Genomic DNA, 25,265 nt, shown 5'->3' on the forward strand with positions numbered 1-25,265 from the left:
AATACAAAATACGAAAACTAACAGTAAAATTGTTTGTATACAAGCTTAATACTGCGGTTAATAAATAATTGATATAAAATAAGATTAAAATAATGTTATAAATTAAGAGACACTGGAATAGAAAAACACTATCAAGAATAGTTTAGTTTCCCTGAAACAAACTGATTGTTAATTCATCTCTACAGGGACAAAAACATTCCAATATGATTAATGTATAATAAGATATGTATAATAATGTATAATAAGAATGTATAATAAGATTCCAAGTAAAGGTATCTATTTAATATTAGGAGCGATGCATGGCAGTCATTTACATTTCTTTGTTTGTTTTTTTTTACTTGGTTTTGCAGAACATCTAGAACTAAAGCTGACAGCAGTAGTAGCATGAAAGGCACTGAGATCTAAGATTTAACTCCATTTGTGTATTGAATTGACAAATCGAATTTTAAACATGCAGAATAAAGAATAAATACATTTTGTGGATTTTATTTTCCTGTATTGAGCAAAGTTATGTAACTGTTGCGGTGACCCCCTTCTACCTTCTTAGACTGCAAAATAAAGTATGAAAAAATAAAGTAGGACAAAATGGTCATCAGGCCATTGTTTGTACAAGAGTGATGAATACAGTCATTACAGCACATTTATAAAATTGATGTAAAAGTCCACACCCACTTCATCCCTTACTGTTCTGATTGAATTTGTTGAATCTGTTTGTAGTCATTAAATGTGTTGAATTAAAACAAATCTTTTTGCGATGTGAACTTTCCACCCATTTCTCTAGTTATGATAAATGATATTTTGCATAGGGTAAAATAAAGGCTAAAATTTTAAAGAATGTATTTCCGTGGATCTCTGAAAACAACATTTGAGATATTTTCCACATGCCAATGCTAAGCAACACATTTTCAGATAGCTTTTAATGATGTAAGTGTATTCTTCTTTATATTTTCTGGAAGTATTGAAATAGAGGCCTTGTTCCGTCTTAAAAAGGGTCTCTCTTTCTTTCTTTTTTTAGTGTATCCAGATCTCTGTAACATCAGCCTGGCTGCTGTGGGAGATGCAGAGAAGCACCAAAGTCGTATTGGATTCTGGGATGATGTTTATGGCTTCAATATGGCATGCATGAAGAGTGCTGTGGTGCCTGAGGCTGTGGTGGAAGTAGTGAATGCAGAGACACTCATATCTGAACCTGCCGTCATACAGGTATGAGAATTTTTTTATCAACAAATCAGAACAAATCTGAAGAATCTTATTTAGTTTGCAGGCTGCTCAACCACTTACCAAGGGTGTGTTCACAACAGAAAACTCCTGTAATCGGCTTGTTTGGTCAAACATTGAGTGAATTTTATTATGTTTACTTTTATGTTTATTTGGTTGGTCTGGTTTGTATTCAAATTGTACTTTCTGCAAGGAGACTTTAACTCCTAACAAAGCCACATATGTGACAGTCGTCCTGACTTCAGCAGGACTGAGCTCAGAACTTGAAATGTAGGAAAGCTACTTTTTTTCTAGTAGCAAGATTTTTCTTATTCTGTGGACCTCAGACTTTCGAAAAATGTCAGCTATTAAACAGTTAACTGGTCAGGTTACTGTAATTGAGTAAAGCATTAATCCTGCTACTCTGTAAGAACACAATGGAAAATTCCAGGCCATCATTTTTTCACCCATTATGCAGTAGGAAATTTATCTGAAGCAGACAAGCAAGTCAATCTCTAAAACAGTAAAATAAACAGAAAAAAATACTAATACAAGTTGAGTGTCTTAGAAAATGGTCCAGAGAATAGAAGCCCAGCTGTGGTTAGGTTATAGCTATGTTCCCATAGCATACAAACAACACTGCTGTCCTAGAAAGCTTTTCAGTTAAGGGGAATCTTAAAGCATTAAACATGTTATCAGAAAGCAGCATTGACAAGCAATTATGTGTTTCCCCCGTGTGTTATGCAGACATGGAAATATTAAGTTTTAAGGTTTAGGCTGTTAGATAGAGTTAGCTGTTGACCTAGACATAGAGCCACAAAGTTTAGGGAGGTGTTTGTTGTGATGCTGTAGAGCTGGGTGATGGATCTGACTAATCCTTGTTTAGGTCCCTCTTAGGAAAACTAAATTACTCTCAGCAGACTTTAAATAGAGGGGTTGTAATAAAGTGTTTGCATTTGTTTCTCTGAGATAAAACCCACACACCCACAAACAAATCAAGTGAAATAATGCCACATCTAAGAACCAAAAGGGACACCCTTTGCTCCTGGCTCTTCATACGAGGCTGGAGCTGTATTCCTTTCCCAGTTAGCGCCTCTGATAAGTGTTGCGTCTTTCACCCATCAGGGCAGGTGATGAATGAGGGGGGAACTTTGATGTAATGGAATTTGAATTCTCTAATCGATAGCTTCTCCCCTCAAGTGACAAATTGTCACCCCCTCTGCCCAAATTACAAGGACTCTCATCTATTGCCTCCCGTTGATACGATCCAATAGCATTCCATTAGAGCTGGCTGCAATTCCGTAAAATTGAGAGTGGTTTTCTAGAATTATAAATTCCTGCTAAATAGATGAGTTTTCTAAAGTCAAAACAGCTTAACTTGCTGTCATTTTGGGTCCCTGCTTGTCCTCATTAAATACATTGACTATGCTGTTGTTTTTAACGGAGCCACATTTTAACAAACAATATTTTTCTGACAGCAGCCAAGTCTTTGGTTTCACTTATGTTAAAGGGTAAAAGGGTAAAACAATAGAACTAACTAATTTCTCTTTCAGTTTTTCCCATATCTACTCATCTGGTGGGAATGAGTAGATTGAGAAAGAAGTCTTTTTGGCAGGAGTGGCGGCCTAGTGATCAGGGAATAGGGCTTGGAATCCTGAGATTGTGCGTTTAAAGCCTACTCCCACAGACTGCCACTCTGGCTCTCTTAAGCCGGGCATACACTTTTCACTTTTTTTCACTCATTACACACAGCTACAGCTCACACTGTACGACGAAGCTGCAGAGTTTTGTCGTACAGTGTGAGTTCACAGCTCACGGTGTATGTTCTCACACTGTGCAGCAAGACGCTCTGATCCGATCTACCTGCTCACCCTGTGCGTCTAAAAACCACGTTGGACTAAGGTTCCGCAGTGAGATAGCGCTACTCGTACTCCTCTATCGGAAAACCAAACGAGTAGGAGAGGAATATGAAGCTCACCAGAGTGAAACATGCTGCCTTGGCAATTAGTGCAATTTTTTGTGCTGAAAAATTAAATTAAAGGCGGCAACGTATTTGGACAAAGACATGGCTGAGCAAACTTGGCTAATACGGTCTGTCAATTTGAAAGAAAGAACTCCATTTTACTCACACCCCTATGGAAGTAAATATGTGCCATCAGAATTTGAATAAAAAATACCTCTGAAATTTGAATGTTGTATATTATTGCTTACTTTTTCAGTATTAAAATAAATTCAGAATATATTTTTAACCTACAAAAAATTCAATGTCATTATTTGTACATTAAAAAAAAAATTCAGTGTAATTTTTTTTACATGGTTGCAATTTTCAGCTATCAAAAAAATTCACATTCCTATTTCAAAGTGATCAAATTTTCAATATACCTATTTTTCACAGTTTAACTTTTCAGTGTTAAAAAATTCAGCATATAAAAAATTCAACTTTTCAAAATTCAAATGCAATATTTTCGTTGTCCTCCGATTCAACTTGCTCAAATTCACTGTCTCAAATTCAGCGTCTAAAAATTCACTAAAAATGGCACAGGTTACTTCAGGTCACAGACATTAGCAATGGATGTCGATTCCAACATCCACCTAATCACGTGACACAACCGTCATATTGAAGAAGTACCAGTATCACCCAGGCTGGCGACCATGGAGGCGAACTCAAACCCAACGGTGAGTTTAATGCTTTCATATTTCTGTAGTATATTTTATTTTGCGCATGAAGTTTGATACATTATCTTAAAACCTGATTTAAAACACTGGTTTGGGCCGTTGTTAATCTTACACCGTGTAGTGCCGGCATATTACTTCTCGCTACCTCCGAGCACCCCCCCTCCCCCCCCCCCCCCACCCAATTTACCCCGTTTTATTTCAAAAAGAAATACCACTTGCGCCAAGTCTAGAATCTTTAAAGAGAACTGATGGGTGGTGACTTTCTGGGTTGTTTGTATGTTGTCTTAGGTGAGACTGAGACAGGCAGTCGATGCCTACTGTGCTCCTCTCCCATTAAAATTGTAGAAATTATATCAAGCACAAATAAATCTACAATTTGGTAGGTAACTGGTATTTTGAATGATGTTGTAATGACCATAAATTTCTTAATTAATTCATAACTTAAGTCACCTAACAATACAGTAGCTGATCAGAGTGGGGTCGGAACTGTTCACAGCCCCTCTTTGAAGCACACAAGGCAGCCATATTAGCTTACTACATTAGCGGTAGCATCTCCTGAAAAATTACGACTTTACTAAGACTGCCTGGAAAAGTGGTATTTCTTTTTGAAATAAAACGGGGGAAATTTGGTGGGGGGGAGGGGGAGGGGGGGGTGCTCGGAGGTAGCGAGAAGTAATATGCCGGCACTACACGGTGTAAGAATAACAACGGCCCAAACCAGTGTTTTAAATCAGGCTTTAAGATAATGTATCAAACTTCATGGGCAAAATAAAATATACTACAGAAATATGAAAGCATTAAACTCACCGTTGGGTTTGAGTTCGCCTCCATGGTCGCCAGCCTGGGTGATACTGGTACTTCTTCAATATGACGGTTGTGTCACGTGATTAGGTGGATGTTGGAATCGGACATCCATTGCTAATGTCTGTGACCTGAAGTAACCTTGGCCATTTTTACAGCGAATTTTTAGACGCTGCATTTGAGACAGTGAATTTGAGCAAGTTGAATTGGAGGACAACGAAAATATTGCATTTGAATTTTGAAAAGTTTAATTTTTTATATGCTGAATTTTTTAACACTGAAAATTTAAACTGTGAAAAATATGTATATTGAAAATTTGATCACTTTGAAATAGGAATGGGAATTTTTTAATAACTGAAAATTGCAACCATGTAAAAAAAATTACACTGAATTTTTTTTTTTTCAATGTACAAATAATGACTTTGAATTTTTTTTATGTTAAAAATATATTCTGAATTTATTTTAATACTGAAAAAGTAAGCACTAATATACAACATTCAAATTTCAGAGGTATTTTTTATTCAAATTCTGATGGCACATATTTACTTCCATAGTTGGCCCAATCTCGCACGACTGGGAAGCTGGCCCGAAAAGGGCAAAAAATCGGACAGTGTAAGCCCGGGTTTAGCAAGACCCTTAACCCTGCTCCCTGGGCGTCCCAAATGGCAGCTTACTGCTCCCCAACGGGACGGGTTAAATGCAGAGTGTGAATTTCATTGCACTGTACTTGTAATTGACAATGTAATGACAATAAAACGCTGGAAACATCACACACAATAAATCAGAGACCAAGACCTTGGATTTAGTGGGAATTTTTTCTCTTCTGTGCACAATACAGAGAAAAGTTTGCTATTAGAAGAATTTTTTTTGCAAAAAGTGGGCATTTTCTCTGATACTAAGTAGGCTAATGTGCACCTCAACTCTACACTTCCAGTAATATGCTAATACTGTATAAGAGCTTGTTTTGATTTATAATCTTTTTAATGGACGCTTAGACTCTTATACTTTATAGAACTTTTAAACCATTTGTAACAGTTGGCATCAAAGCATTATATTGGTCAGATTAATTAAAAATAAAACAACTAAAATGAAACTATTTTACCAATTATTGTTCAGATGTAACAGATGGTTTTTGGGAAATTAAGTTTATGTGATAATTTACGACAGTTGAAAGTCTACAAAATGTGAGTGTAATTACTCATATGCTTACATTTTGATAAATGAAACTGTTATACTTGGATTTTTGTTTTTTGATATCTCCTGAACAGATAGAAAAAGTCTAGATAAGTTGATGCTAAATTCAGATAAATTATTTTGTCCTCATTGCATAGTACAATCTATTTTGTGACATTTCAAAGGGGAGCTAATCTAACTTACCAAAAAATACAAAAAAAAAAAAAAATCCAATAACACTATATTACAATACTTAAAGGTATAGTGGAGGATTTCTTTGAATTCTTTGAAAAGACCCACCACTCTCCACTTAAAAAAAAATCACAACCCTGTACCCGCTCTTGAGAGAGAACACCTATTAAACACATGTGAGAGCATGCATGAGCCCATATCTCCTCATGCACGCTCTGTTTAAAAGTTGCTGTTTGCATTGCTCGTGCAAGCTTACTTTTTCATAAGAAGATTTGCAATTTTTCCACTGTCAGACTCACCGCCGGTGGGTGAAAATGGGGACAAGCATGTATTACGGCCTTACGTAAACATATGGGGATTTCTGATTTTTTTTTTATAGATTATATCTCTCACAATGGACATGCACCTACGATAACAATTTCAGAACCCTCCATTATTTCTAAGTGGGAGAACTTACAAAATAGCAGGATGTTCAAATAATTATTTTCCTCACTGTAGTTTATATTAGTGTGGCCTAATGGTTATATTATGGGGGTTGCTTCCAAAGAGGGCTGCAGTTCCCTGGTTTCACAGACATTGACTTAGGATCCCTGAATGCAGGCAGCCCACTGTTCTTCAAGAGGATGGGTTAAATGAAGAGGAAAATAAATCCTTGTAAGGATCTAAAGTTGTAAAAGCAAATAAAGATTATTATTGTTATAATTCTTTTTCTTAAATTTGATAAATCTTTAACTTGAATCTTGCCCCCTGATTTTAATCCTGTAAGGTGTAGAAACATACTTATATATCCATTAAACACGCAGCAGAGGTCACAGATTTGCAGACCGCAGTCCGGATCTGGACCCACCTGCTGGCTAATCCAGACCCAACCTGATTTAAAACATTTATAATTTACCGCATGTTGTCCGCAGGCAGTGTCTAATTTCAGACCTCTTTTCCTGTTTGTACTGTAAAGCCCTCCAGAGCGGCCGGCACCAAGGCTACACATAATACAAATTGGCCAATGAGTTGCCAGTCAGGGGTTGTTGCTGCAAGCTACTTTTAGACACAGCAGGCAAACCTGTGTCAAGCCAGGGATGGGAAAGAAGGAAAAGACGAAGAGAAAATAGAAAGAGTGGACTGCTGGAAGAACCGTGGTGAACTGGTGACAGAAAAGTGAAGTGGCATGCTCATAGGGGGGGGGAGTGGCAGCCTAGTGGTTAGGGCATAGGGCTTTGAATCCTGATCGATCCCCCACTCCCACAGACTGCCACTCTGGGTCCCTGAGCAAGACCCTTAATCTCACACTGCTCCGTGGGCGCCTCACAATGGCAGCCCACTGCTCCCCAAGGGGATGGGTTAAATGCAGAGAAGTAATTTCCCTCTGGGATTATTAGAGTATATAAAATAAAAAAAATAAAAAAATAAAAAGATGACCCTGCACATTTTGAGTATGTTTGGCTCAACCTACTGCTGTGAAGCAGGATTCTCCACCATGAGCAGAATCAAAAATAAATATGGATCCAGGCTCACAAATGAGCACCTTGATATGTGCTTTAGAATGGCTTTGTCGCCATTCAAACCCAGGTTTAAAGCCTAAAGCCCACTTTCATTAAGCCCTAAAAAAGAAAAAAACAAAACAAACAAACCGTCAGTTCAGGTGTTTTATAAAATATGTGAATCGGGAAATTGTCTATATACCGAACTGAACGAATCTCTGCTTCAAAGAAAACTTTAGATTTTAAAGTTTTTTTTTTATTGTACATATATATATATATATATATATGTATATATATATATTTATTTATTTTTTTTATTTAATAAGTCAATGTATAACATGGATGTGTAAACACCTCATTTGATTTCATTGTTAAATTCTGTTTAAAGAACAGTTTGTTTGCTATAGAAATTTGATCGTTATGATCCTGATAATGGGTACTTCTCTATGCATACATATAAATGTATGTATTAAAATATATGCTGGTTGATTTAAACTATAATCTACCAGAGAAGCTAAACTGTGTTTTTGTGTTTCTTAAGACCATAAATAAAAGACCACTTACTTCCAAATCATAGTGTAGTATATAGATTCCCTACATGTTCTGTCTCTACTGGTTTACCCAACAACTTTTTCTTTAATAAATGTTTTTCTTTAATAGAATGAGCCCACACACTATCACCATTGCACCCCTTTTGTCCACCAATGTTTGTTTACTCCGAATTTACATTTGATCTCGAGAGTTTTGGCGAGATATTCCATCTGACAGCTAAATTTTCTTGGTGAAATCATACCGTGTGTGGTGTGCGGTGCTTCTCATGTGGCTGGAAACAAGACTGTATGATCAAAACTATGTTCTATTCTGGACTTTTTGTTATGGACATATGTTTAAATAATGCTGTTTGAAACAGCCAGTAACACAAGCAATGCCTTGATAAATACATGTTATTATTTTACTTTATGCTGTGTTTCTTCGTTTTATTGTCATTATATCTCTTTTTTTTTTTTTTTCTTTTCAAAGATGTTGGACTGTAACACAGTATGCCTGTCAGAGCTCGAGTTTACTGCAGACTTTTCCCTAAAGATGACAAAGACAACAGAATTGACGGTAAGAATTACAAAGCCTGATGTTTACATTGCTTTTGACTCCCTATGCTACTGTGCTAACATCATAGGAACACTATTTTACCAGCTTTTATCATAGTTTTATGCAGCAAAAATATTGTCTTAGCAAAAAGTAAATAAATATTTACACTTCCGATATGTTGTTGAAGTATTTAAGGCAACAAAATGCAAAGAATATGTTTGTTCATCCACTTTTAACACCTGTCATTGAACAGAAATGTGTAAAAATACATAATTGAATCAGAGATATTAACAAATGTGACTTATTAAAGCTACAGTGTGTAATAATTACAGGGATATACAGTCATAAATGTAATATATTATACATCACTATGTTATTTATCATCATCTACGAGCTCAGCCTCTTAACCTTAATATTTGCGTTGCCTTAGAATTCGTTATTAATAATTACATAGGAGCGGGTCTCGCAGCCATGGAGGCAGACATCTTTGCGCTACGGCAGCGCAGAGCCAACAAACTAGCGATTGCGAGATCGCCCATTACGCTCGAAAGTAACTACGGCAAGTTGAGAGAGATGAACTGAGACGGTACTGAACAATAGATGGCAGTATTAAAATTATCTATGTAAACAAACCCCATAACTTGAGAAGGTAGGTGATGCGGACGTCGTGGAAGAGATTTTGTCCCGTAACGCTCGCTGCACTGTTGGGGGGGAGAAGCGGTGGGGGGGAGATGTTCATGTTGCTGCGGTCTGCAGTCTGAACGTTAGATGTCGCCGAAAATTACACACTATAGCTTTAAATGATAATGTTTTATGCAATTTTTTAATTAAAGGATAACTTATCAAATAAAGTTTTTTTTTGCATTTCTAACTATATAAACTAGGGATATGGTGTGCTAATATTTAAATTTTTCATGTGAGATAATTTAGTTCTACAACTATTGTCCTAAAACCTTTTTAGTAACAGCCTAAGTGGCTGTACTTTGGATACTGCATTTCAAATTTCTTGTTGATCCAAACAGTACATCCTTTTGTCACTCATATAGGCTTCAGCATCATAGCATCATGTTCAGGTATAAATAAGACCCCTTTCAGATTTGTGTCTCCTTAGCGGCATCAAATAGGGGCATCACTGAATCTATGCCTTGATGTAGCTAAACTAAAAGGCTCCATCTAGCATACTGGGCAACACAAAATCTCCCTCAACCTTTGGTGTTGATGTGGTTAATAATCCTAAACCTCAAAATATCAATCTGATGTATAATTACTAGTATCCTTCTGCTCACTCTTCATGCTTTAATAAAGGCAGGCTAGGCTAGACTAAGCTGCCACTTTCTCTTATAAGCACCACCTGCTGAGCACTCATTAGCCCTGCTCCCGTCTATTCCTGGGTAACAGCTAGCTTGATGGTATTTTTTCTAAATTTGTCCTATGCAACTAGTTAATAAAAGTTTATGTTGTCATTTAAAGGCACACTATGCAACATTTTTCAGTTAATTAATGTGTTCCATAACGTTTTGGATGATTAAATGAGTCATTTCAGGTTGAACAAGGGTATTCTCGGCCGCCCTGGTGGTCTGTGGGGGAAATACTGCACTTGCAATTGCAGGAGCACCGACCCGCACCCACAGGCTCAGAAGTCTCGTGAGAGTCAGTCTTGCTTTACGGCGAGAACTGCTACACCCCCCAGTTAAAAGCATTCTCGTTGCTAGCACAGTGGCGATCTTTGTGCAGTTATGCTACGTTCACGCAGCAAAAGCAGCAAAATCGTGTCTGCTGCTTCATTTTTGCTGCTTGTACCAGTTAGTTCTGACGCGCGGCTGAAGCAGCTTTGCTGCTCTGGCTGCGCGGTGCAAAAGTGTGTCTGACGCGCGTTGGGCGGAGCTTCACTATCCTTTCTCTGCCTTGCAGCTATATTTGCTGTGATCATTTGGAATAAAGTAGTTTAAATATGTGTTTAAATGAGAAAATACACCTGAAAACCAGTGTTGGGCAAGCTACTTGTCCAGTGTAGTGAGCTAAGCTATCAGTTACTCAACAATAAATTAAGCTTCACTACACCAAAGCTACCACCTTAAGAATTATAGCAAGCTAAGTTACACTAATGTGTTAAAAGTAGCTTAACTACATCAGAAGCTACTTAACGTTGTACCAACCTAATGTCAATTCAAAATGAGTCTGATGCACTGGTTAAAATATTTATTAAAGATCAGCCAATGACATAACACAGTGTAAACATTGCTTTATGATCAGCATATTAAAATAAAAACTAAAGTAATTACTAGTAGACAAACTAGTAAACAATCTGCTGTTATTAGAACCAAATTAAAGGTACTGTGTAGTGTTCTACACACCGAGACATGGCTATGAGTTTGCATTCAATGGACATCTCTAGGGAAAACAAAACCCTACAAAAGATCTCAATTAAACAGTTGATTCAAGTAACAAACAAAACTGTTTACAAAAGAAGGTGAAAAAATAAAGAAGCTAATTAAGAGATACATATATATATGTCTCACCATATAATTTAATTTCTACCTACATATTTATTCATTGTATTTTTGGAGGCAATTAATTGAATGCTTATTTATTTATTTATTGAGCATTTATTTATTTATGTATTTATTTTATATACGGTAGAGCTGTTCCTCCATAAAAAATCTTATCTGTGCACAGCCTAAAAACAGATTTATGTAAACATTCTGTCAGGTAAACTAGGCCATGAAAATACAATATCTAAGTGTGACTACTGCTCTCTAATTAGAGTATAGTGGCACATAGATATGGGAGAATTATCCTGCCATAATGCAAGAGCACATAACTTCAATTAGAGAAAAGAATTTCATCTTCTTGCTCTCAAAACTTATAATGCTCACACTCAAAACATGCGCTCTCTCTCAAATATTTTCTCTTCTCTCTCAAATCTTTGTTTCTTATCTCAGATTTAATGCTTCTTGCACAGATATTTTCTCCTCTCGCTTGCCTCCTTCTCTTCGCGCACAAACCGCGCTCTGTTACATTCGCAAACCCGTAGGCTCTGCTTGCGGATTTGTTTTGCTCTCTGAGACTGCAGTTGGATCGTTGCCTAGCAACCTTTCCAGCCAATAGAACGACAGCCTCGGAAAGGGTGCGCTTGTTTAACCCTATTGAGTGTGCCTGTGCTACTACGCCACTTATAAGAGCGTCAGCTGAAACTGCTATTTACAGTAGTTTTGTGGCTGATTGTTGTTTAGAAATAGAAAACCTGGTTTCATTTCTTAGTTTCTCCCTGGATTTTGTAGCGTTTGTGGACGCTACGTCGCTACTTGATCAAAACAATAACGTCGCTACAGGAAAGTTACTTGATAAATAAAGCAGCGACGCTACGGTCAAGCTACTGGAAAATGTAGTTAAACTAATAGCTTCGCTACATGTAGCAGCGCTACTGCCCATCACTGCTGAAAACATAATCAGTGCCGTCAGTTCATTCAGATTATTATCCTGCCTTCAATATTTTTTCTGTCGGAGCCGCTCAGACCCCCACATACCAGCGGTGCGCCGACAGAAGGAATCCCTTCATCAGCAGCCTCTGGCCAGGTCGCCTCCTCGCGGTTCACCACGGAAGCTGGTAGGTGTTTTTTATCTAAATAATCCAAACTGCATATTCTGCCGGCAGATTTCTGCATTTTAAGTTAATTTAGGCGTCAATAAACTGTTTAAGAGGAGAGATCATAGCCTCTGATCATCAGCGCTGTGTCTCTCTCCCTGCTTCAGCTGCTCAGACGCGCTGGGCCTGCTGCTCAAAACGCGCCATGGGACCTTTTGCTGCGCCTTGACGCGCGTCAACCATTGACTTTGCATGTAAACTCGCTGCTTCTGTCGCGCCAGCTGTGGTGTGAACGCAGCATTAGTCGTTGCGTTCGCCTGTCTGCTAAGCTCAAAACAACCGCGCCTGGCTTGACGGAGAAACCAGGAGAACAGCTGTGCATATTTACGACAGCGCACTTTTACTTTCGCCCTCTGGGGGGAGCCTCGCTGGAAAATCAACACCGGTTGCATAGTGTACCTTTAAGATTCTTCTGCTAGGTGTCTATCATCATGCACTTTAACACACGACAACACACATACGTTTATACTTCTACTCAAAGTAGAACATCACAAGGACTGACATTTGTTATAGCTACTACACTTACTAACTTACTTTTATTTAATAGTTACCATTCCTGTTCATAACTTAAATTTAATTCTCACTATACCTCTAACTCAGCTAATGAAACACAGCTAACTGTTAGGGGTCAAGATAGTCCGACGAGAGACCTTCAGTAGAATCTGAAGTGCATCATTGTACGCAACTTGTGATTTATACATCTTAGCCTTACTGTAACCAGTTTGCAGATGTGCAGCACACAGTGGAGTACAGTAGACTTTAAAGTTATAGGGAAGCAGCTGTTCCAAATGTTGCATTCCCGAATTCTCCTGAGTGGTGCACGACTTTACACAAGTGATTAAAGTGAATTTAATTGGTCGTTTATCAGTAGGGTGGTATTCTTGTGGCAGAAGGTTCGCAAGCAAGATTGATTGTAGCCAGTTTCTCGGAAGCATCATTGCTAACCAGTTAGCAACTTAGTGCTAGTAGGAAACTACATTGGGACCAAGTAGAGCTAAATTGGTGACTTAGTAAAGACACTGGCAAGGAACGCTATGGACAGCGGAAACATGCAAGAGGAGGAGATTTTTGTGTCGGAGGTTGTGGATGAGTCTCCTCCGTCATACATTTTTTATGTAGAGGAGGAAAGCGGGGACAAAGATGTTGTGGAAGAGGAGGCCAGGGAGGCAGAAGCTCCGTTTGGTGTAAAAGGCTTCCAGCCGTACATGTTTGAGGCCTTGCCTCGCAATGCTACCAGTTCTGTTAGCTCTACGCCTGCTGAAGACACAGTTATCCATCCCTGTGAACACTGGGACGGAACTCAATGGTAAAGTAATAAAGAATTAATGATTATTATTTCTTATTTCAGCTGTTGCGTATATTAGCTGCGACATATATGAATCAAGATGCTATGACACGAAAACATTTTGATGGACAGATGACTGTTGATATATGACTGGCGGAATTTAGGCGTTCAGACTGACGTATAATTAACTGGCCTGCATAAGATAAAAAAAAAACAACACACAGAATTTAAGACAGGATTTTATTTTTAAATAGAAATTTTCTAAATTTTCAGACGATAAAGAGTACATTTATATACATGTTTAAGCCAACGTGCCACCATGTTTTCTTGTACATATAAATTACAATACTGTCTCTCTGTATCATCATCACCATCATCATCATCAAAAATGACTCATAATAATATGACTGCCATATTAACCTTGTCCACAACAATGAATACAGCCTGACAGTGTCAAGAGGGGAAATGTCTTGTTCTATTCACCTTTGCCCTAACCATCTTGAGCACAATTTTTGTTGTTTTTTTGGCGGGGTGTGTTTTGGGGTTTACTGTAGAAAATACCATCAGTCTGTAAAATTTTCCAGTAAAAACAAACATGCAAAGATATACATCTGCCTGATAAAGTAACCAAACTCTTGTTTCCTCACTAATCATTAGCTGAGAAAGTTGACATGTTTTGGTCATAATTTGGACACTTAACCATAGGTTTTGAAGGTAGGACCTAAGAGACATCTAGAAAAGGACGGACAGCCAGCTTTTCTTTTGCTGCTAAAAAGAAAAAAAAAGTATCCCCAAACCACAAAGGTTCCCAGTATTCTATTTAATTACAGGGACGGTTTAATGCCTCTGAGACCTTGTAAGAACAGCTGTACTTACAAAGATTAAGCTCCAAGAAGATGGACTTGTCACCTATTTAATAAAGAGGCAAAATCTAAATTAAATTCACTGGATTTTTTTTTTCCCAGATTTTTTTCAAGATGTCTTAAATTAATTTGTAATTTTCTTTCTGTTTTGTTCATTAAATCGCAATAGAGGAAACTGTTGGTAAAGGTGTTTTTAAATTTCCTTAATTATTAATTTCAACATTATAATTAATATTGTAATAAAAAAGCCAAAATAACACTAGGTCTTCAATTAAATTTGTATAACTTTTGGTTGGGAAGCATCAGCCACTATACCATTTCTTGTAAAATGTGATATTGGACAATTTGGTAGGTTGTTGGCACCCTCTGTCCCAGCTGACCTCACAACTCCTTCCCACTGAGACACATTTCTCTCTATAAAACAAGTAGTAAATATAGCTTAGCGACACTTTTTAGCTCCTGATGCTTTGTGAAGCGATCTGTCTCACAGACCCTATTGTGTCGAAGAGGTCCTGTGTCGCATCGTAGTGTTTTTGTGCTGCACTGTCGGGTGTATTGGTTTAATGGACAATCAATACATAGTTATTATCTGGCCTGTGCTCTCTGGATAAAGCTGGTGGATATATTGGAATTCGTAAACATCCTCTCATTTTTCTTGTCTTCTCTCCTCTGTAATTGAAAACATCCAAGTTCTATTTCTTGGCTCTAAGTGCAGGCATACTTGGAGTCCAATGCAGGAAAACAGATGATTCAATATAAGGGCAAGGCGTGTTGAGTTTTCCTTTAATTACATTTTTTTAGCTGTTGCTTTTTTCTCTTTTGCTTCCAATTAATCTCGCCACGAGGATCTTGTGAGGAACTGCAAAAACACACAAAAGCTATACATGTTTCTCCAGTTACCAGATTCATCTTTTTTTTCTGACATGTGTTTAATCCAAATGTGTATGTCCTGTGTGATAGAAATCACTTGGGGAGTTTCTACTGTAACAAGCCTCCTCCTCTTACATCCCACCTTTAAAGATACTGATCTGTTGTCAGACTTGGCTCTAGCTTCTTAGTAGTAGTTGAGGGTATAATGTGTGAAGGGTAAAATGCTCCTAGACTAGTGCTCGGGGATTGGGAAGAGGGTAGCTCCTGCCTCTCCTGTCCTGTGATTGAACGCCTGCTTTTGTTCTCTCGCCGACAGTCCATTCATCAGCTCAGGCTGCCTAACCTTGCATTAAATGAACAGCACTACCCGTGCGTCTGCGCCTTTCCAGCATAAGACAAATCCTCCTGCTTTTGCTTTTATTTTTTATTTTTTGAAACCCTCCCTTCTTTTCCTGTCACTTATATCTCACAAGTTCAGTCCCTTTTTACACACACTGCCTTTATAAAACACAGACAGGAACAAATATAGGTGATGAAAGTTTCATTAAATGGAGTTTTGTTGTTTTTTTTTTTGTTTTCTTTTTTCTCTACCAACTCATTTTTTGGCTCTCCGTCATCATACCATCATGATAACTTACCTAATTCGAGAAAAGGTAAGAAAATGGCCTCAATGTCTTCCCAGGGCTGGCAGTGATGTATGCTGATGCATAGAAGGAGAGAATACGTTTCTGTGAATAATTAATTTTACACCGCTGTCTAACTGCTGCTGACGTGGTTACTGTAGTTGTGCTGAGCAGAGGCAAAAAAAAAAACCCTGTGCAATCCATCTCTAACCTACTTTCCATCAAATTTAAATTGTGTGTCGTGAGCGTTGGTTTTAAGGTCAGGCCCTCGTCAACTTCAAGGACACTTTAGTGCATTAAGAAGAGAATTGTTAATTGAGAAACTCACTTTGTAGTCTACATCACTACATCAGTATATTATGTTAAAGGGACGATATCAACTAGCCATGAGTATTATTTGTAAACAAACTATTTCAGAGGCTTATAGTCCAGAAAATATGGTAATTAAAACCTTTCCAATGGAGCCTAATAGTTTTTAACACTTAGAGGCTTAGAAAACAATTAAATTCAGTTTATTTATATAGTGCCAATTCCCAACACATCATCTGAAGGCACTTTACAGTTCACCAGATCATACAGTCAAAATTATTCAATGTTTTCTATCTAAGAAAAACCAGTTGATTGCTTCGACTCATTGACTCGAATGCAATCCCTCACTATAAGCATGCTTGTAGCGACAGTGGAGCGGAAAAACTCCCTTTTAACAGGAAGCAACCCTGATATTTCTGTTTATTTTGCACCTATTATACATTGTAGACACATTTGCAGATTTAGGAGCCCCGTCTGCTCGGTGAGTGTTAAGTTCATAAGTTTATGTCACACGGAAGTAACAGAGTCTATGGAGTCCCGCTGCTAGTTCTCGTTCTTAGGACATGCTTAGGGAGGTTTAGGTATGTTTATTTGTTCCCTGTTCTAAGGGTTTTTGTTTTGGGGTATTGGGGTGGTAGATCCTACAGATTTGCTTCTGTCTCTATTTTTGTCTGTGCTTTTGTAACACCACGTTCTTCTACCATGCAGTGGTTTTTCCTACCATATACTTACATATTAGTCTATGGCTAATACTACAAAAAAAGGGGTATCCTCTCTCAGATTTGTCTCTTGGAATGTTAAAGGGATCAATGGTCCAGTAAAAAGGGGTAGAGTTTTTTCCCATTTGAAACATCTTAAAACGGAAATTGCTTTTTTACAGGAGACGCATTTGATTGCTAAGGATCACCATAGGTTAAAGGCTTCATGGGTTGGCCAAAGTTTCCATTCCAATTTTAGTAGCAAAGCAAGGGGTACAGCGATTTTAATACATAAAAAAAATACAGTTTTACCCAACAAACGTTATAGCTGACCATCAAGGCCGGTTTGTTATAGTCTCAGGCTCCCTCATTAATGTACCTGTTGTTCTTGTTAATCTCTATGGACCAAATTGGGACGATGAGGCATTTATTAAGAAAATAACCTCACTTTTACCAGACTTAACTTCCCACCACTTTATCTTAGGAGGCGACCTTAACTGTACTATAAATCCTTTGCTAGATAAATCCTCCCCACGACAGGATTCCCCTTCTAAAGTTTGCTAAAGCAATTTCAACGTTTATGGATCAAGTAGGAGGTTTGGATCCATGGCGCTTTATCTATCCTGATAAAAAACAATTTTCTTTTTACTCTCAGGTCCACAAAACATTCTCAAGAATTGATTACTTTTACATTGATAATTATTTTCTTCCTGTCGTTGAGAACATAGAATATTCTACGATAGTGGTATCTGATCATGCTCCAGTGCTACTCGACCTTTCGTTTACACTTTTACAAAAAACACGCCCCCCATGGAGGCTGAATTGCACATTGCTTAATAATGAGGACTTTTGCCAAACAATATCCAAAGTAATCGATGATTTTCTTATCTCCAACAAGTCTGATCTCATATCCCCATCTCTACTGTGGGAGACATTAAAGGTGGTAGTCCGAGGAGAGATTATTTCTTATTCTGCAAGAGTAAATAAACTCAAAAAACAAAAACAGGAACAACTCATGAAAAGCATAACAGAATTGGACAGAAAATTATCAACATCTCCATCCCCTGAATTAGATAAAGAGAGGCAAACCCTTCAAATGGAATATAACTTGCTGTCAACACAAGAAACTGAAAGATTAATGTTACGATCGCGTGGATTTCTCTATGAACATGGTGAGAAGGCAGGACGCCATCTGTCACGCCTAATAAAAAAACAATCTGTATCCCAGCAAATTAAACAGATAAGAACCCCTTCAGGTGAACTTACAGTAGCGCCATCTGTCATAAATGAAACCTTTAAAACATTTTACTCTGAACTATACACGTCACAATCCCCACCTGACAAAACAAACATGATGAGCTTTCTGGATAACCTAAATTTTCCACCCATTTCTGCTATCCAGAAGAGTGAAATGGATCGACCCTTAGAATCTCGTGAAATAGCAAACTCAATTAAACTAATGCAGAGTGGCAAGGCCCCTGGCCCTGATGGTTACCCTATAGAGTTTTATAAAAAATTTGCTGACAAATTAACTCCTCTTCTCTTAGACATGTTCAATGACTCTCTGGACCGGGGAGCTCTTCCCCAAACTCTCACAGAGGCATCAATAACCTTATTACTAAAGCCGGGTAAAGAAGATTCCGAGTATAGCTCTTACCGTCCTATCTCCCTTTTAAATGCTGATTATAAGATTCTAGCTAAGGCACTGGCCTTACGTCTTGAATCAGTCATGCCGAGCATAATCTCACCCGACCAAACCGGGTTTATGAAAAACAGACACTCTTTTTCCAACGTCCGCCGCCTCCTCGACCTTCTTTTCTCTCCCGCATCCGGGGAGATGCCAGAAGTGGTGATCTCCCTGGATGCAGAAAAGGCTTTTGATAGGGTGGAGTGGAGTTATTTATTAGAGGTCTTAAAGAGGTTTTGCATTGGGTCTAGGTATACATCTTGGATTTCACTCTTATACTCTTCCCCTAAAGCATCTGTAAGCACTAATGGGATGAAATCCCAATATTTCACACTTAACCGAGGAACCCGCCAAGGGTGCCCTCTGAGTCCACTGTTGTTTGCTGTGGCAATCGAACCTTTATCTATTGCACTTAAATCGGCCAGTTTTAATAAAGGAATCTACAGATGTGGTTTGGAACAAACACTTTCCTTGTATGCAGACGATTTACTATTGTTTATTTCTGATCAAGTAACCACCATCCCCAAAATAACTGAATTGCTAAACCGTTTTGGAGCATTTTCCGGCTATAAGTTGAACTTCTCAAAAAGCGAATGTTTTCCTGTAAATAACTTAGCCCTCGGGATCCCTGATGTGTGTTTTCCATTTAAAGTGTCTAAAAGCAGCTTTAAATATTTAGGAGTGCATATTTGCCGCAAGATGTCAGATCTCTACAAGACCAATTTTCAACCCCTAATTGAAAAGCTTAAATCAGATCTGGAAAGATGGTGTAACTTGCACATAACTATAGCGGGAAGGGTAAACTGCATCAAAATGAACGTGCTTCCACGTTTTCTCTATCTTCTCCAATGCTTGCCGATCTTTTAACCCAATTCCTTTTTTCGTGTTATCAATAGGCTAATTTCATCTTTTATATGGAAAGGCAAGACTGCCAGAATAAGGAGAGAGCTTTTACAAAGGCATAAGTCGGTTGGTGGTTTGTCACTCCCTGATCTAAGACTCTACTATTGGGCAGCCAACATAAACAAAATGACTCTCTGGATTCGCAAACCTGAATTAATCTGGTGTAAACTAGAAGCTAAATCCTGTTCTACGTCACTTCTAGCTTTACTTACACAAATATTGCCCTTTCGACCATCCCAATATACATGTAACCCAATTGTCGTCTCCACCCTTAAAATTTGGCTCCAATTCAGACGTACTTTTTGACTCATAGGACTGTCCAATTACAGCCCCATACATAACAACCATCTCTTCCTCCCTCCTAGCATTGATAATGCCTTTTCTCTATGGCAGAGATCTGGCCTTGTTAGGCTAAGTGATCTATATATTAACAATGTCTTTGCTAGCTTCAACGAATTATGTGGAAAATTCAACCTCCCAAAATCTCATCTATTCCGATACTTCCAGATTCGTAACTTTGTTAAATCCAATAGCAGCTATTTTCCTAATGCCCCACCTAACTCAGTAATTGACTTAATTTTGGACATTCCCACAAATCAGAAAGGCCTTATATCCAAAATATACACCTTAATATCCCATCTCAAAGAGACATCTCTTGATAAAATCAAGAAAGACTGGGAACAAGAACTTGGTAGGGTTATTGATGACGGCGTCTGGGACTCAGCATTAACTCGTGTAAATAATAGTTCATCTTGCTCCAGGCTTAATCTCATACAATTTAAGGTTGTCCATCGTATTTATTTTACCAATTCTAAACTTTCCAAAATTTATCCCGAGGTCGCAGACGTATGCAATAGGTGTCACATGTCCCCAGCAAACATGACTCACATGTTCTGGTCCTGTCCCCGTCTGCAAGATTACTGGACGGCTGTTTTCAAACATCTTGGAGAAGCACTAAATGTGAAATTGACACCTTGTCCTAAATTGGCTATTTTTGGATTAATAGACCATAAAAAAATTAAGAAAAAGTTCAAGGATAGTATTGCTTTTGCTTCTCTATTAGCGCGGAGAAGAATTTTGTTGGAATGGAAGGCACCAGGGGCCCCAAAAGCTTCACTGTGGCTTAAAGATCTCATGTTGCACATAGACCTGGAGAAAATTAAATATGATCTGAGGGGGGCACCTGGAAAATTTGATTCAGTTTGGGGCTGCATGATTAGCTACATAGCTAGAATGAAGACACTGCAGGACGGGTGAAGCGTCCACTTTTGAAACCTGACTTTTGATTGCTTTTTTCTTTTCCTCCAGGCTTCATCTCGGCCCATTGAAACATTTTTACTTCTCAGTTTTGTTTTGTGGTGTTTTCTGTTTATTTGTGTTGTACTTGCTGCTCTCCCCTTTTTTTTTTTTATTCACATGTTCTTGTACGGTAAGAAGGAAGGATGTGGGTTATTACTGATTTATAGCATAATCTTGTAGGATTGGGGAGGGCTGGGGAAGGGAAGGGAATGAGGGGTTGTTGTTTTTGTAAAAATGGAAGAAAAAAAAAATCCTTTCATTATTTTCATTGTTTGTACTTGACCTTGTCACATGAATAAAAACATTATAAAAAAAAAAAAAACTTCCAAAGGCTTCACAGTACACCTGGATTTACACAGAGGTCTAATTACATACAAGTAGATTGTGTTCATCATCTAGGTGATTTGTAAAACCAAAATAATTCTCTTGTATTTTATTTAGGGGTGAGTAAGAACGGCTTGTCGGATAAGAATAATGTCTTAAAACTCAATGGTGCTCTCTTTTGTGTGGGTTTTTTTCCTAAAATCCTTGTAAATTGAATTGTAGTCTGGGATGTTAGTGATGAAATTTGGAAAATTTCCTATGGTATGTATACTTCAGAGGGCTGCTCAGTGACACAGTGGTTAGCACTGCTGCCTTGCAGTAAGAAGGTTCGATTCCCGGCCCGAGGTCTCTCTGCATGCCTGGAGTTTGCATGTTCTCCCTGTGCATGCATGGGTTATCTCCGGGTACTCCGACTTCCTCCCACAGTTCAAAAACATGACTGTTAGGTTAATTGACTTCTCTAAATTCGCATTTGTTGTTTGTCCTCCTTGTCTCTGTGTTGCCCTGCGATAGACCTGTCCAGGGTGTACCCTGCCTCTCGCCCATTGACAGCTGGAGATAGGTACCAGCATCCCTCGTGACCCCAGTATGGATATGGAACGATGTATACTTCAGAAAGGCATTTAAAACCTGCTGCACATGGATGAATAGAAATTTATTATAATTTAGTCAGATTGAAATGGAAAATACTGATAGTCATGTGGAAAGCATAACTATAGTATTCTTCTAAGATTTAACCACTCTTACTATCATAGGGTCAATTTGGCGGATCAGTGTTGAAGGTAGGGTCTCATGTGGGCAGTCGTGGGTGAGCGGTTAGGGTGTCAGACTTGGATCCCAAAGGTTACCGGTTCGACTCCTGACCCGCCAGGTTGGTGGGGGGAGTAATTAACCAGCGCTCTCCCCCATCCTCCTCCATGACTGAGGTACCCTGAGCATGGTACCGTCCCGCCACACTGCTCCCTTGGGGCGCCATTGAGGGCTGCCCCCTTGCACGGGTGAGGCATAAATGCAATTTCATGGTGTGCAGTGTTCACTTGTGTGTGCTGTGTCACAATGACAATGGGAGTTGGAGGAGTTTCCCAAAGGGCTTTCACTTCACTTTCACTTTTCACTTCATGTAGAAAACCTAGCAGCTGGTTCTAGAGAAGAGCCTTATAACAAACATCTCTGCCTCATCCTGCCTTTAGCAACCCAAAGTGGCACCTTTGAACTATTTTATTAAGATGAATGATAATAAAAAGAAGTTGGTAAGAGAAGGTTGAATATAAATGCATTCTGTCCTTTAAGTTTACATCAGTGCTCCCATGGCTGGATTTTAGAACCGCTGAAGGGTTTCTTTATTAGGACGTCATTGGTTCTGGCATTTAGAAAGTGAGATGTAATGTCATGCTAGGGTCAAATGTGCAGTAAATCTTTAATGTACACCATTATAAAGTTATTTCAGCGACTCCCTCATGTGAACGTTTTGTTTTCTCTGAAACAGAAGTGCTTTGGACGCTAATAGCATGCAAAGTGAATTAGATTTATGATTTGATTTAAGCAGTAGAAGGTTACATTAAAACTGGTCAAAGCATGCTGGAAATTAATTTTTTTTATCTTTGTATACCTAAAGAAATACCTAATGCCCTTTGTTTATATCTGTTGTGTTTGCAACATTAGATTACTTAAGAAAATAATCTTAATTTAGTCTTTTCAGTTTCGCATGAAACTAATTGTAAAAAACCCCACATAAGGCTGTTAAAGTTGTATGACTTGAACCTTCATTTGTCTCCCTGTTGAAGTAGAATTGTTGGGTTAACAGTGCACATGTATGAGGAAACAACCTGTCGGTTTGTAGGACCAAAGATGTATTCACGTTTGATCTCCACAGCAACGATGAGAGGCCAGGAGGAGTTTTAGGTCTATGGGGGGAACTCACGCTGCCTTGCTCTAGAAGTGGTCATGCTTGAAGCCTCCATGCCTGAATGAACACCATCAAAAGCACATTAGCCCTCTTTCCTCCCGCCCATTCCCTCCCCTCCACCTCATTGCCCCTCCTTCTCTCTCTACTTAACTCCCCCACCTCCTTTTCTACACCCTCCCCCTCTGCCGTCGTATAACAGTATCTGGCCAGGCCACGCAGCGCACTGACATGTAGTCGGGTAGTAGGAGAGAAATGATGAATTGCTCCCTGTTGGTGTTATCCATGATGATAATTATTAATTTTCTCCTCGCTCTTCCCTGAGAATGGGGGCCGTAGAGCTGCTGCATCTCTGATCCTCCTCTGTGGGCCGTCAGGAAACCTGCTGCCATCCTTTAACACAGAGAGAGAGTAGGCCCAAGGCTAAACACTGATGAAAATGAAATGCATTCATTCCGATTTGTCCTTTTTGCTGCGTTTGCCTTTCTACACTTCAAGATTTCCTTTCATTTCTTCTTTCTCACACTTTTCCTATCAACTACAAGTAACAATTCATACTGTCATGTGAGACATTTTAAACAGAACATTGATAACTGTTTTATTCAGTTTAAATATCCAGTGAATAGACTGTTTTATTTAGAATAGTTTTTGAGAAATGTGGAGCCAAATGCAGGTTAGAAGCCCAACTCTATACAAGTTACACTAAGCATATGACTGAAAAAAAGGGACTGTAATGTGTAGAAATAGTCTGATCGAACACGGATAAAATGTATTGACAAGAAATAAAGCCGATTGTTTCTCAAATTCACAGCAATGTACCCTTTACATGGCTTCTGTTTCTTAACCAACAAGCTGAAATGAAATTAATGCTCATTAAATGTACCAAAATTATCAGTTTAAGATGCTCTTGGTTGAATTTCAAACCTTAGCAACCTTTATCAGAAAGAACTTTTTTAATGATTTACTTATAGGGTTAAATAAATATGAATTAATCTGGTTCAAATTCCAATATCTTGTATACCATATAAGGCCTGTATTTGTTATCCAATTAAATAAAAATAAAAAGTCAATAGTACAGTCTTTAACGTAATATTTTTCATGGGATTTTGCCAAAAAGGCAATATATAAATGCTGCAGAGAATGTGGTCACCAAGTAGTTGGAGTGCCCACAGTCCATGAATGCAACATGGAACAGGACATCTGTCCAGGGCTGCTGCAAGCAGTCAATCATTATGTTTCCCCGCCCACTCTGGTCAGATTGGGGTCAAAATCTGAATGTGAAAAAATGTGATTTGAAAGTGTAAAAAAAAAAATCCTGATACTGAAACAGGAATTTGAAACTAAAAATAAAAAAATAAACTGAAATAAATGGATTTGAATCTGACAATAAAATCTAAAACTGTGATAAAGAAATTTAATAAAAAGAGGAAAAAGGCTAAATAAAATACTAAACAGAATTATTCATTTTTTAGATTCAATACTTATTATTTTATGTTTACTTTTTTAGTTTTTCATATTACTAGGTAAAAATTTGACATTCAATATCAACTTCTATAGTTTCTGTTTAAACTTTTATTTTTTTACTTTCAAATAAGATTAAAAGTTTGCAAACATTTTGACCCCTTTCTAACTCCATATGGAACCTTTAGATTGATTTCCCCCTTTAAATAAAGTTGTTTTTTTTTATCTGAAATGTTTCCTGCCAGGACCGTTATAGTTATTTAACTTTCTTGGAGATTAAACCTGTCAAACTACTGTTACCTCTTTGTTTTCTTGGTATGCACGTAATACTACTATCAGTTTTGAGATTAGAATCTTTCCACAATTTATTAGCTGTTGCAAGTCGATCATTTCATTGTCTACTTAAAATCGTCTCTAGTCAAGATTGAAATGGCTCTGATTGGTTAGATCTAGGACAATCCTTCAGTACAGTGTGTGAGTCATCAATGTATTTAATGGCTTTTCTGAACACTTTCACATCTCCTGTGTAATATCTCTGGCCGTTACATTTATTTCTTTTTTTATTCTCCTTTTCAAATGTGATTTTAATGAAGTGTTAAGTTGCCAAACTGCTTAGTCTGTTTTATATTTGCAAGTTTCACTCTACGGCTCAAATTATAATTGTCCATCCCGGCTGTCTGGTGAAAGTTACACAACGAAGAAGTGACAATCAATCTCTCTTACGAGGCCTTGTCATCAGCGAGGCACGTTGAGGATGATCTCTGTCTTTCTGACTGAGAGAGGTGAATCTG

The 25,265-nt window shown here is 38.1% G+C and overlaps 1 protein-coding gene across 1 annotated transcript in view; it reads left to right on the forward strand.

Annotated features, from left to right (window-relative positions):
• Positions 1-1,015: 1,015 nt before the first annotated feature.
• Positions 1,016-25,265, forward strand: part of LOC119777405 (protein arginine N-methyltransferase 3-like) — a gene marked incomplete at its 5' end in the record, with an annotated part of 44,739 nt that continues 20,489 nt past the window's right edge. The window contains 2 exons of the mRNA XM_038276270.1: positions 1,016-1,203; positions 8,538-8,624. Of these exons, the coding sequence (XP_038132198.1) occupies positions 1,016-1,203; positions 8,538-8,624 (275 nt within the window). The remainder of the gene's footprint in view (positions 1,204-8,537; positions 8,625-25,265) is intronic.

This window comes from Cyprinodon tularosa, unplaced genomic scaffold (genome assembly GCF_016077235.1).
Source record: "Cyprinodon tularosa strain WSP-4 unplaced genomic scaffold, ASM1607723v1 ctg1235, whole genome shotgun sequence".
In the NCBI taxonomy this organism is placed as follows: Eukaryota; Metazoa; Chordata; class Actinopteri; order Cyprinodontiformes; family Cyprinodontidae; genus Cyprinodon; species Cyprinodon tularosa.